The sequence below is a fragment of the Miniopterus schreibersii genome (assembly GCF_964146895.1).
Source record: "Miniopterus schreibersii genome assembly, chromosome: 12".
Classification (NCBI taxonomy): Eukaryota; Metazoa; Chordata; class Mammalia; order Chiroptera; family Miniopteridae; genus Miniopterus; species Miniopterus schreibersii.
In genome coordinates this window covers 37,688,545-37,702,376 of record NC_138112.1, presented here as the reverse complement: position 1 = coordinate 37,702,376, position 13,832 = coordinate 37,688,545, and the positions used below count along the sequence as shown (strand labels likewise).

General features: G+C 36.0%; 2 protein-coding genes across 2 annotated transcripts; both read left to right on the top strand.

Moving 5' to 3' along the window:
- Positions 1-1,408: 1,408 nt before the first annotated feature.
- Positions 1,409-2,347, top strand: LOC308565168 (olfactory receptor 51F1-like; the record flags this gene model as incomplete). Its single annotated transcript, XM_081153978.1, has 1 exon — positions 1,409-2,347. One exon carries the CDS (start codon positions 1,409-1,411, stop codon positions 2,345-2,347), a length of 939 nt encoding a protein of 312 aa, XP_081010104.1.
- A 4,976-nt stretch (positions 2,348-7,323) lies between these two features.
- On the top strand, positions 7,324-8,262 carry LOC308565166 (olfactory receptor 51F1-like; the record flags this gene model as incomplete). Its single annotated transcript, XM_081153976.1, has 1 exon — positions 7,324-8,262. The coding sequence occupies one exon, from the start codon at positions 7,324-7,326 to the stop codon at positions 8,260-8,262; it is 939 nt and encodes a 312-aa protein (XP_081010102.1).
- Positions 8,263-13,832: the final 5,570 nt, after the last annotated feature.

Sequence of the window (13,832 nt, the reverse complement as noted above, 5' to 3'; positions counted from 1 at the left end):
ACAACATTATGAATATGTGTAATACCATTGAATTGTACACTTTTAAAATGATTATGATGGTAAATTTTATGTTCAGTGTATTTAACGTCAATAAAAAAATCTTTTAAAAGTAGCATTCACAGATAAGGCCCTCACATAACCCTCCACTAACTACCCATTTGTCACTTACTCTCTAGTGCCAGTAGAAATGATAATCACCTTTTTAAATTAAATTCATTGGGGCGACATTGGTTAATAACATTATATAAGTTTCAAGTGTACGTTTCTATGATACATGATCTGTATATTGTATTGTGTCAGTTTTGGGGGGCTAATTACTATCATGCTCTAAATCAATCACCTGGTACTTTCTTACAGAATTTTCTTTACCGAGGAATTTCTATCATTGTATATTTTCAAACTCTCATTATTTACTGTACCTTTAACCTCAGCTTGTAAATACAAACATTTCTCTAGTCTTTACAATCTTGCAAATTTTCTCCATCAATCATAGAGTCTTCTTTATTCATGGCATTTCTCCTTGCCTTCAGTGACAAGTTTCCAGAAATAATACACACTGTGCCTCCACTACGTATTTTTCCATTTATTCCTCATACTACTGTAGCAGGTCCTCAGCTTTCATTGGTAGACTTCAATCGTTTGTTTTTTAGGGTCACTAATATAACCATTACATGGGCTTTCATTTAAAACATTTCACCCTTAGTAGACTTGACCACAGAAGCAATTCCACACTATTGTTCATATGACACTGAGTTATGACACCGTGCTCTCTTGGTGTTTATGGTTCCTGTCAATTGTCTAGATTCATCTCACTTTAGGGTATAGGTCCTTCCAATAAATCTGCAGAGTTCCATCATCATTGATTTTTATTATAAGTTTATTCTCTGAAATCGTTCACCCAAATGTTAGATTTAAATGACTCACAACTTCCAAATCTAAAAGGAGCAAAAACCTGAGGTTTTTTTTTTGGTCTCCAGCACAAATCTGGAGATTTTTGCCTAGAGATTCACACCCACATGGGCACTTCAGACCTAATACATGGCATATTTAAAATAATAATTATTTTTATTAACTAAGTCTCTATTCATAGAATCATATGATCTAATAGACCTTACAATTATGTCATTATATAAAATAATCATCATTACAATGTATAAAATTATACTGGCATATTTTCTTTGAATTTAAGACAAAATGTTTGTGTATTTCACTAAAAATCCCTGATATGAATGCAGATGAATGTCAGAGTTCAGTTTAGAGTTTTCTCAATGATAGAGAACTTATTCATAAACTTAGATAGGTTTCCTAACCCAAAGAATATCTATCTAGATGTTTTGTGTAACTATGTACTTTCTTATTTCTATAGGATGTGAGCATTGTGAGGATAAATGCTACAAATCTACATAACATGGAGATCTTAAGTAACTTGACTTCTACATTTCCAACGTTTTTGTTGAGCGGCATTCCTGGCCTGGAGTCTGTCCATGCCTGGATCTCCGTTCCCTTCTGCTGTCTTTATGCCATTGCCCTCTCTGGGAACAGCATGATCCTGTTTGTCATCATTACCCAGCACAGTCTCCATGAGCCCATGTACTATTTCCTCTCCATGCTGTCAGCTGCTGACTTGGGCTTGACTATTTCTACAATGTCAACAACATTAGCTATCCTCTGGTTTAATGCAAGAGAAATCAGTCTAGATCGCTGCATTATCCAGATGTTTTTTCTTCATGGATTTACCGTCATGGAATCCGGGGTACTAGTTGTTATGGCTTTTGACCGCTATGTGGCAATCTGCAACCCTCTAAGGTACACTACTCTTCTCACAAATTCTAGAATCATTCAGATGGGCATCTTAATAATTTTACGCACTGTAGTAGTAATAGTGCCACTACTCTTGCTCTTTAAGCCCCTCTATTTCTGTAGAGCAAATGTCCTTTCCCATTCTTACTGTTACTATCCAGATGTGATTAAATTAGCATGTTCAGATACTCGGGCCAACAACATCTGTGGATTAATTGACCTCATTCTGACCACAGGGGTGGATACACCATGCATTGTCCTGTCTTATATCTTGATCATTCGCTCTGTGCTCAGCATGGCCTCCCCCAAAGAACGGCACAAGGTCTTTAGTACTTGTGTCTCTCACATTGGAGCAGTTGCTATTTTCTACATCCCCATGATTAGCTTGTCCTTGGTGCATCGTTATGGCCAATCAGCCCCCAAAGTGGTCCATTCAATGATGGCCAATATATACCTGCTTTTGCCCCCTGTGCTCAACCCCATCATCTATAGTGTAAAAACAAAACAGATTCGTAAAGCTATACTCAGCCTTCTCCTTACAAAATAAGCAGAGATGATTAATTTTGAGAAAAACCTAATAAAAATTATTTTCACTACAGAAAAGCAAACCTGGTAGGTGACTTCTTATTAGATAATTTTTCTTATTTTGTTCAGTTATTCAATAAATATTTAGTAAGCATTTTTATGTTTTCAGTCATAAAATACAAGTATGATATATCCCAGGTATTTGTGGGTCATCTAATAAGGAAAACAGAAATATAATAATTAAATAATAAAAATAATATATGTAGCAATTAAAATTTACTGAGTATTTATTTTATACTGTTTGGTCTACTAACAGGTTTTAAAGACATATTCTATTTATCCTACAATAGCTCAATGACATATATAAAATTATTAATTATACAAAGGTGGGCAAGGTTAAATTAACAGACATCATTACCTACAAAATAAATTATAAGTAAGGATATAAAATAATAAAAATAAGAAGATAAATAATACAAATGTAATAATAAATAAATAAATAACAATACCAGAATAAACTCTGTGTTTTGGGTGCTCACAATTGTAAACCTACTTTTGCCCATCCCTGTATTTTAGAGATGAAGATGCTGAAGCTTAGAGACATTTAGTTTTTCAATGACCAGACATCTAACATAGCAGGATTGAGATTTTAATCCAGACCTTCTCTATCTTGGATACCATTCTCTTCTCTAGTATATACTCTGCCAAGAGCAACTAGGAAAAATGTTATAAGATCATATGTAACAACTTGATCTCCATGTCAATACACCATGCCTTAGAAAAGTAGTGCTAGCCTTTTTGGAGTATACTTTAGCTGGTTTTCTTCATTCATAATTAATAGTACAAGAGATAGGCATAATATGTGCTGTGGCATGCAAGCCATGTCAGTATCCAATATTGGATAGTCAATAGAAAAGTTTCAAGAATTTGGGACATCTGCTAATTTATTAGAGAAAATGGAAACTTTGGAGAACTAGAAAAGATCATGGAGTAAAATGTAAGGACATTTGGGTCAATGGCCCCTTTGGAATCTGAAGCCTTCTCCACAGAAATACCACATATAAACACACATAGTATTTTTCATAAAATTTCAGAGGTTTCACAAATGTCATGAAGGACCATGACATTCTCTTAACCAACCAAAGAAACAAGGTAAATAATTTGTGACATTCAGCTATAAACAGCTATACATAGCTAGGTCTAACATATTTGATTCCTAAAAAGGGACTCACGGTAACTACATGAAGCTTAAAACTTGGTTGTATAAAATAGTAGAAAATTTCAGAGAAAAATGGAGATGGAAACCTGTATTTTATTGTTGGAAACTGGTAATAAATATCAGAAATATTTCACATATCCCACAGACACTGGGGAAGTAATATGCCGTCTTTCAAGAGACCATTGTGTGTATTTCTTTTAACTCAACGATGTCATATTGGCAGCTTGAAATCAATACTGATACTATGAAAACTGGCAAACACTGCAAAGGTACTTTTTTCTTCAACGATTTGGTTTATCAGAACATGAATGACTGGGAGTCTACCTCGTATAGGCCTTGTGAGAAGTAATACAAATGAAAAGATCAGTAAAACATATTTAAATAAAACAATTATCAAAATACCCAACAGAGAGTACCTTTGACTCAATGAAATGTTTCATTGTAGGAACTTACTGAAGGGGAGCACTGTTTCACGCAGGCTGCCATGCTATCCATTGGTAACTCCAATCCCCAACTTTCTTTTGCTGGAATTCCAGGGCTAGAAGCCTTGGACCCATCCTGGGTTTTCCATCCTGTTTTGCTTCATCTGTGTGGTTCCTCTTTTGGAGAAACAGCATAAACCCTATATCATGATCACTGACTCCAGCTTCCATGAGCCCAGGAACTATTTCCTCTCTATGTTCTCCACCACTGACATGGGCATCACTATTTTTTTTCTTCCCATAACACTGAGTGTCCTCTGGTTTAATGCCAGGATCATCAGCCTAGATGCCTGCACTGAACAAATGTTCTTTCTGCATGGATATACCCTTGTGGAATCCTCTGTGCTTTTGGTCATAGCTTTCAACTGCTTTGTTGCCATCTGCAATTCCCTAAGATATGCTCGGATTCTAACCAATTCTAGAATCTTCAAAGCTGGTGTGGTGATTTTTGCACAAATGCTGGTCAACCTAATGCTGTGGTCCGGCTCCTTTAACAGTTATCTTTCTGTGGTCCTAACGGGCTTTCTCACTCTTATTGCTCCTTGAAGGCAATAATGGTGAAACTTTTCATTCTTTAACACTGACTAAAAATTTCACACAATGATTTGTTCATAGTTCGTTTTTGTTGTTGAAATATCTGTCCAGACATTTGATAAGAGTTCCACATAGAGTTATAAAGCTTGAACTGAACACTTCACTCTGTCATTAAGAGTTCTCATGCAGCCAGGCCAGGCGTGGCTCAGCGGTTAAGCGTCGACCTAGGATCCAGGCGATCAGGGTTCGATTCCCAGTCAGGGCACATGCCCCGGTTGTGGGCTGCAGCTGATCAATGACTCTCTCATCATTGATGTTTCTAGCTCTCTCTCTCCCTCTCCTTTCCTCTCTCTGAAATCAATAAAGATATATTTTAAAAAAAAGAGTTCTCATGCAAGGAAACAGGGAGAAAAATATAAATTAAGGAAAAATAGCTAAGTGGGGAACAGTTTACTGATTTAATTGATATCTAGACTCTCTACCAATGTGAGGCTTCTTTGTAAAGAAAAACATAATATTTGGGTATGTATCTTGGCTTTTCCTATGAATCTAGAATGAATTGCTAGGTCTACAAAATAACCTGCATCTGTTGCTCAATTACCCAAGATAAACCCCCCCCTTTTGGACAAAGTTGGTGAAAATCCTCCATGAGTTGGGGATATTAAACTTATTACCACAGGAAAACAGCAAGTATGAGAGCAAGAACACATGCACATGAGAACTCATGAGAACAGTGACCTCAGCCACAAGAAAAATGAGGCCCATTTAATAGACCAGGAACTGACTGATTTCTTGGGAAAAAGCTAGTAAGTCACTGAATAGAGATGGATTCAGGAGTGGATGTCATCCTCCCTGTGGGTCATTGCAGTAATGAAGAAACAGGGTCTTGCAGACTAGGGTACATATTCCTTCTATCTTCATTGTCACCATAATTATTCCAGTGAATATTGGTTTGCTTTCCTATCTTCCCAGCATACTGATAATCCAGAGACAATGACATGCTCTCCTCTATTCCCCAGTGACAGAGCAAGGTGTAACATTCATTTATATGGATAATTTTGTGTATTTGCTTTGCATTTAAGGTCTCTAAGGGCCACTTGTCACTTGAGCTAGTAGCTAAAACCCTTCTGAGATTACACAGCATTGTCCTGTATGTACAGATGAAGAGAAAAGTTTTTCTCTTTTTATGGCTCCAGGGAAATTTAAATTTTACCAATGACCCCGGAGCTTAATACCTATTTATTATAAAGTTCATGGCTGCAGAACTGTAACTTATTCTCACTCTGCTAGTGAAGACTCAGAAGGCTCCCTTTCCATATGAAACTGGTAAGGAGGCAGAGAAAGGTGTTAATTGTGGTTGCCAGGGGCTTGGAAAGGGAAAAATAAAGTTACTGTTTAACAGGTATAGACTTTTACTTTTATAAGATAAGAGGTATGGAAGTGAATGTGGCAATGTTTGGACAAATTGTAAATCTATTTAATATTACTGAACTGCACACCTAAAAATGACTGATGGTAAATTTTATGTTTGGTATATTTGACCACAATAAAAAATTTTGTAGAAAAAAAATAGCACTGGGTGATGTTTTCCTCATATAACTCTCTGCCAACCTACTCATTTGTCCCTTACTAGTGTCAGCAGAAATGATCACCCTCATCTTTTTGAGGGCTAATTATTATCATGCTGCATATTCAATCACCCACTACTTTCTTAAGGAATTTTCTACATCAATTAATCCCTAGCATTCTCTATCCTTAGTCTCTCTCTATGTATTGTATGTACCTTTAACATGGGTTTGTAAATATGTACATTTGTCTAAGTTTTTCCATTCTGACAAAAATCTTACATTCACCTTACAGTCTTCTTTGGTCGTGGCTTATTTTTCTCCTTGCCTTCACTGATAAGTTTTCAACAATACTAGACACTCTGCCTCCACTACTTATTTTTCTATTCATTCTTCAAGTCACTGTAACAGGTTCTCAGCTTTCAATGCTGGACTTCCACTATTTTTTCTAGGGTCACTAACATATTCTCAGATGCATTTGCAGATTTTAATCCTTAGAAGACTTGACCATTCAAGCAATTCAACACAGTTGTGCATGTAACACCCAGTCATGGCACCATGCTCTCCTGGTTTTACGTTCCTGTAAAGCTGCCTAGTTTCATCTTGCTTTGGAGTGTATAGACCTTTCTAATAATTACTACAGAGTTTCACTTCACCAGCTATCTCTTGTAAATCTAATTTCTGACTTTGTTCACCTATACTGTTTGATTTAAAATGGCACTTATACAATGATAACTTCCAAATGTATATTTTCAGCAAAAATCTGGAGATTTTGCCTGGAGATTCATATATACATGAGCACTGCATACCCATAGATATCTTTAAGTGGACTCCTGTTAGTCATTTCATGCACAAGTCATTCAAAATGAATGCACTGATTTTTTAACTAAGCCTCTAATCACTTATCTTGTGATTTAATGGAGTTTTAAATTCTGTCAATATAGAAAATAATTTTCTTTCAATATTTATAAAATTATATTGTCATATTTACCTTGAATTTAAGATTAAACACAAATATATATATATGTATTTATATAATAAAGTTTGATTTAGAGCCTTCTCAATAGTAGAGTACTTATATCTTTAGATAACTTTCTTAATCAAAAGAAAATGTATCTACATATTTTATATAACTATGTAATTTCTTATTTTCTAGGATGTGAGCATTGTGAGGATAAATGCTACAAATCTACATAACATGGAGATCTTAAGTAACTTGACTTCTACATTTCCAACGTTTTTGTTGAGCGGCATTCCTGGCCTGGAGTCTGTCCATGCCTGGATCTCCGTTCCCTTCTGCTGTCTTTATGCCATTGCCCTCTCTGGGAACAGCATGATCCTGTTTGTCATCATTACCCAGCACAGTCTCCATGAGCCCATGTACTATTTCCTCTCCATGCTGTCAGCTGCTGACTTGGGCTTGACTATTTCTACAATGTCAACAACATTAGCTATCCTCTGGTTTAATGCAAGAGAAATCAGTCTAGATCGCTGCATTATCCAGATGTTTTTTCTTCATGGATTTACTTTCATAGAATCTGGGGTGCTGGTGGCTATGGCCTTTGACCGTTATGTGGCAGTCTGCAACCCTCTAAGGTACACTGCTATTCTCACAAATTCCAGAATCATTCAGATGGGTATCTTAATGATTATACGGACTATAACATTAATAGTGCCACTACTCTTGCTCTTTAAGCCCCTCTATTTCTGTAGAGCAAATGTCCTTTCCCATTCTTACTGTTACCATCCAGATGTGATTAAATTAGCATGTTCAGATACTCGGGCCAACAACATCTGTGGATTAATTGACCTCATTCTGACCACAGGGGTGGATACACCATGCATTGTCCTGTCTTATATCTTGATCATTCGCTCTGTGCTCAGCATGGCCTCCCCCAAAGAACGGCACAAGGTCTTTAGTACTTGTGTCTCTCACATTGGAGCAGTTGCTATTTTCTACATCCCCATGATTAGCTTGTCCTTGGTGCATCGTTATGGCCAATCAGCCCCCAAAGTGGTCCATTCAATGATGGCCAATATATACCTGCTTTTGCCCCCTGTGCTCAACCCCATCATCTATAGTGTAAAAACAAAACAGATTCGTAAAGCTATACTCAGCCTTCTCCTTACAAAATAAGCAGAGATGATTAATTTTGAGAAAAACCTAATAAAAGTTACTTTCACTGTAGAAAAGCAACCCTGATAGGTAACTGCCTGTCAGGTATTTTTTCTCATTTCATTCATTTATTAAGCAAACATTTAGTAAGCATTTTTGTGTTTTCTATTATAAAGTATACATATGATATACATCAAGAATGTTGTAGTCCAATAATGGAAACAGAAAAATATAACAATAAAATAATAATAATGTTCATACCAATTAACATTTGTTATTTTATATTAGGTGTCCTAGTAACTGCTTTTGAGATATATTCCATGTAGTCTTCTAAGTGACTCAATTAAATTATTAATTGTTTTAAAATGAAGATACTGAAGCTTAGAGACACTTATTTATTCATCAAAGGCCAGACATCTAACAGAGCAGAATTTAATTTGAACCCAGGCTTTCTGTAATTTAGACACCATGTTCTTCACTCATGCTTTTCAGGCCCTGCCAAAAGCATCTAGGAACCATGTTATGAGATCAAAAGTAAACACTAGGTCTTCATTTTCATAATCATGGTTTAAAAAGCCACAATTGCTTCCTTAGAGTATACTTTAGTTTTCTTTATTAATTACTAATAATACAAAAAGTAGGCATAGATATATCAAAAAGTAAGCCATAGATCATTATCTAGTACTTAGTGGTCAGTCAATAGCTAAAGCTTCAAGGATTGGGGACATTTGGTAATTCATCACAGGAAATGGGAACTTTGGAGAACTGAAAAGGATCATGTAGTAGTAGAATGTAAGGAAGTTAGAGGCAGAGACTCTTAACCATTTTCTACACAATGGTCCTTTTGGAATCTAATGAAATCCATTGGCCCTTCTCCACAGAAAATCACATATAAATACATTCATACTATATTCCATAAATTTCAGGGATTTTACAAATGCTGTAAAGGACGTACATGGCTCTCTTAACCAACCAAAGAACCAAAGTAAAAAAGTCATTGTTTTCAGCATATAAACAGTGTACATAGTTAGATCTAACCTATTTGGCTCTGGGAAAGAGACTCACAGTAACTATATCAATTTAAGAGACCGGCAGAAGCTTAAAACTCAGTTGAATAAAATGGTAGAAAAACTCAGTGAAAAATAGAGATTAAAAACCTGATGGGAGTCACATCAATTTTGTTGTAGCTGGAAAATTAATCAATAGGAAAGATGCTTCATGCACTCCACAAACACTGGGGCAGCAGTGTGCTGGAGCTCACACCGGCTTGTGAGAACCCTACTGTGTATCTCATCTCAACTCTGACGATGCCATATTGGCAGCTGAAATCAGCATTTATATATACCATGGGAATCGGTAAACACTGCAAATAAAGAGGGCATTTGTGTCTTTCTTTGTTTTCAGAGATATAGTTTACCAGCACACCAGTGACCAGGAGATCTACCTTATGTTTGGCCTTATGAAAATAGAAAATAAAAATATATTCCCCTGCACTCAAAGAGCTTAAATGTGTGAAGTAGCGGCATAGACAAATTATAAAATAATGTATTAAATGCTGTGATAGTTTATAATACAAAATTATACCCCTTCCTTGCATTGCCATCTGAGTTGAAGTGATTCCAAAGTAAATGGAGAATAGAATTTGGGAAGCAATTCCATGTGAGAATATAAGTATTGTGTCACCATTTAACTTTTCATAGAAGAATCCTCTCATGAGTTTTAAATTTAAAGGTCCTAGTTGGACATAGCACTGAAAAATATTAAAACAAAATCTTGTTATTGTTTTCTGTTTTCTCTATCCATCATATTTTTCCAAGTGAAGTTAGATGACAATATTTGTATTTGTTGTTTAAAGAACATCTTTTGCTTGAACAATACTATTTTATAAAGGAATTGATTAGATTTGGTTTGGAAATTTAGTTATGTTTCCTGACTCTTATGCTTGGGGGACATTTGTTGTGGTAATTCTGCATGCCTGTTAGCCACTTAGAGCTTCAGAAAGGCAAAACACAGAATATTAAAGTTGACTGGCTTACACTTTGAGATGTTTAAAGAGCTATATTGCAAAGTATTTTCCTAGCTGAATCTAAAAAAAAACAAAACAAAACAAAGCCCTCTAGATATCTATGGAGACCTTAGCTAGAAATGAGCAAAAGAACAAGATGACGGCAAAGGAGAAATATTCTTGATATATTTGGGGACTCATAAAGTGCAAGCAAAAACTTGGATAATTTTATTTAGCTTGAATTGTTTTGTTGTCCAGGATACTATACAGACGTGCTACTTCATATAATTCTCAAAGGAAATAAACTAGTGCTTGGCTTAGTATATAGAGTAGGCTTGAAGTACAATTATTTAATTAGAATTCTAATAAATTTCAGTAGCTCATAGGGGCACCATTAAAAAGATACTCATAGTAGAGTCTTGAGCATCTGAATAGCTCAACCCATAGGTCACAGGTAGAAATAAAAGAGAGTAACAAGAAAGAAAAAACAGCAGTGTGCATGTGAAGGCATAGCACTATTTTCACTATATTTTTCCACACATTATGTAAGTCCTGATTCTTTCACTTATGTGCATCTGTTGTATTCTCTGCCTGTTCTCTTTCTTCAATTGATCCATCTAGTGCATTGTCATCTGTTCAACTTATGGGGGAAAATACGAATTGAAATGTTTTCTTCAGAAGGATAGACCTAGTGAAATCTCTCAGCCTTGAAGTAAATTACTTTCCTGTTTCCTTCATTACCCAGGTTTCCAACCAGGCTTGTATTCTCAACATTCCTCTCATACCAGAGGTTAACTGCAAGTTGATTCATGCTGCTTTCCACTCTAAAACATCACATGCCCTCCCCTTTTGCTTTTAGTCTACAGTGCATTTATTGTTCCACTCCTTTTATAAACCATTCTTTTACCAATCAAAAAAAGTGTCTGAGGAAAATGAGCATGCTGGGATGGATAAATTCTAGAAGGCCAGAAGACCCATCTTAAGGTGTGTTCCGTAAGAGGCCCAGAGGACACACCATTCATCAAGGTGATTAGGAATGAGCTGTGAAAATGATACCAACATCACCAATAAGTTAAGAAATGGCTCTTTTCTGACCAGGAATGACAGTAGGAGTTGCAGTCACAGAGCCAGGCTCATGAATATACATGAGTATGATGAGGCCTTGACATGGTAGAAACCCTATAGCAGTGGTTAATCACCAAAATCCAGGGGGCTGCAATTATTATAAGAGCCAACAAGGTCCAAAGGGCAGGCCAGAGAGCTTAATGTGCAAATAGTTGTGAAGCTGGTTAATAGAGCATGACATCCTTGGGGCAAAATAGACAAGCAGCCAACAAGGGGGTAGAGAACATTTGCTACAAAAAGAAGGCAAACTGGACAGGAAGGAGGCTAGAAGAACTGTCATAATTTGATGTAAACTTTGAGTGAAGTAGAGAAGGCAAAAAACAGTTTGGGTAGAAAATATCTTACTCTGCAGTGCAATTCTTAACAGGTTTTAGAAAAGGCCATTGGGAATCCTCCAGTGAAAATCACCTGTCAGACAAGTCCTGTGCCCCCCAGGAATGGGCCTGCCTCAGTTTCCCTGCCACACTCAGTCATTGTCTGGAGAAGCTCATGGGAAATGTGGCCTCCTGGGAAAGTGATGATGGATTTAGGAGCTCAGCAGCTAGGACTGCTTTTCTCCATAGTCTAAGGTGTGGAGGGCACATTTTAATAACCAGCACACCTCAGTTTAAGAGAAAAATACTTAGGGCAACATAAGGAGAAGCCCAACAACCAAATCTTGAGTCAGAGAAGCCGGAGCAGCTAGGCTGCTCAGGAGAAGTTTAGGAGTATGTCATTTCCCTATCTTCATGCATCTCCCTTGAAGTTTCAGATGCTCAGGAAATAAAGCAGCAGGGTGAAGGATATTTGAGTATGCTTTTTGTAGCTTTTCTATAACTGAGAAATTATTTTGAAATATAATGTTAAAAATTCTCATGAGAGAGCACCTGATTGGCCCTGCTTGAATCAGGTACCTAAGCCTCTAGCACTGATCAATCAGGTTCACGTGCGAAGGTGTATTGCCCACCCCCCTTTTTGTTTGTGGCTTATGTTTAACCGCTATGCTGCACACCTGAAATTAATATAATATTTAATGTTGACTATAATTGAAAATTTTTTTAATGTTTTTAAAGAAAAGAAAGGGGAAATATTTTTGCCACAGAACTATCCAGCACCACTCTACTACCCACTCTTCATTCACCAGCAGAGTGCACCAAGAACATTTGATTAGTGATAAATGTCTTTAAATCAATAGTCATGATCCTGAGGATTAAACAATTGACTAAGCAGAAGAACATTTTCAACTTTCAGTGTTTCTTTTAGCACAATTGCTCAAGGCAAAAGTACCAAGGATTACAAAATCACTGATTAGATGAATAATAGAAGAGTTATATAAAATTACAAAGTGTAATCACATGTATCCACACACTCTATCTTTCCTGCAGGCCAGCTGAGACAGACTCAGATAATTTTGAAGCAAAGGTCAAAAAGTAATCAAGATTTTAAAAAAATAACTTACTCTGTTAGGCACAGAAATGATCAAATGTCCCTCATGTATAATTTAGATTCTTCATAAAATTACCCTGTTTATTACATTAAGTAATTAGTTATTCTGACAATTACTGTTTTATAAATTTAATTTAATACTAACACTTTGCTACTAAGAACAAAGAGTGCTATACATCATTAAAATTTTTTAAAACTAATAATTATGGGCCTAAGGCAATTCATGGGAATTAAACACAATATGCAAAAGCAATTACATAATGTCAATAGTAATTTAAATCTATGCTCCTATACTCATTGTCCTATGTTGTGTTAGACAGACAGAAAAGAAATCCATTATTCAAACTTAATTTTGCAAAATTGTACATTTACCGGCGTTCCAGACTTGATCCTCAGTTGGGGGCATGCAGGAGGGAGCTGATCAATGACTCTCTCATCATTGATGTTTCTATCTTTCACTCTCACTCTCCTTACCTCTCTCTGAAGTCAATAAAGATATATATATTTTAAAATTGTACATTTACTTTTCATTATTTATTCATTTAGTGAATATTTATCAGCACCTACTATGTGTAAAAATAAAACGTGCTCTCAAAGGGCATGTACTGTGTCTTCCCACCTAAATAATCCATGTGCCCCATTAGCACCTCAAAGTCAGCAAGCCCGAAACCAATTTATTTTGTTTCATTTACAAACAATCTAATCTGTCTGTTGATTAGTGTAATTATTTCTGATAATGAAAGATGTAAGGTGATTAAAGTTTTCCTTCTTTGAAAAAACTTGACCAAGTGCCCTTCTGACTCCCAGCAACATGTCTTTTTGTTTAAATGTCAATGTGGTCAAAACTAAAAAATTTTTATCTCCCTTTGTGATGCCACCTTTCTTTCAGTCAACCAAGCTTGATTTATTGATGTCAACTTTGGCCTTTCTATCTTTAACATTATAACTGTTACCATATAAAATAAGTATAACTTCTTTGATGCTGCACTTAATAAACTTTCTCATTTCCAACTCCACAGTTCTGTGCCTTCAAAAT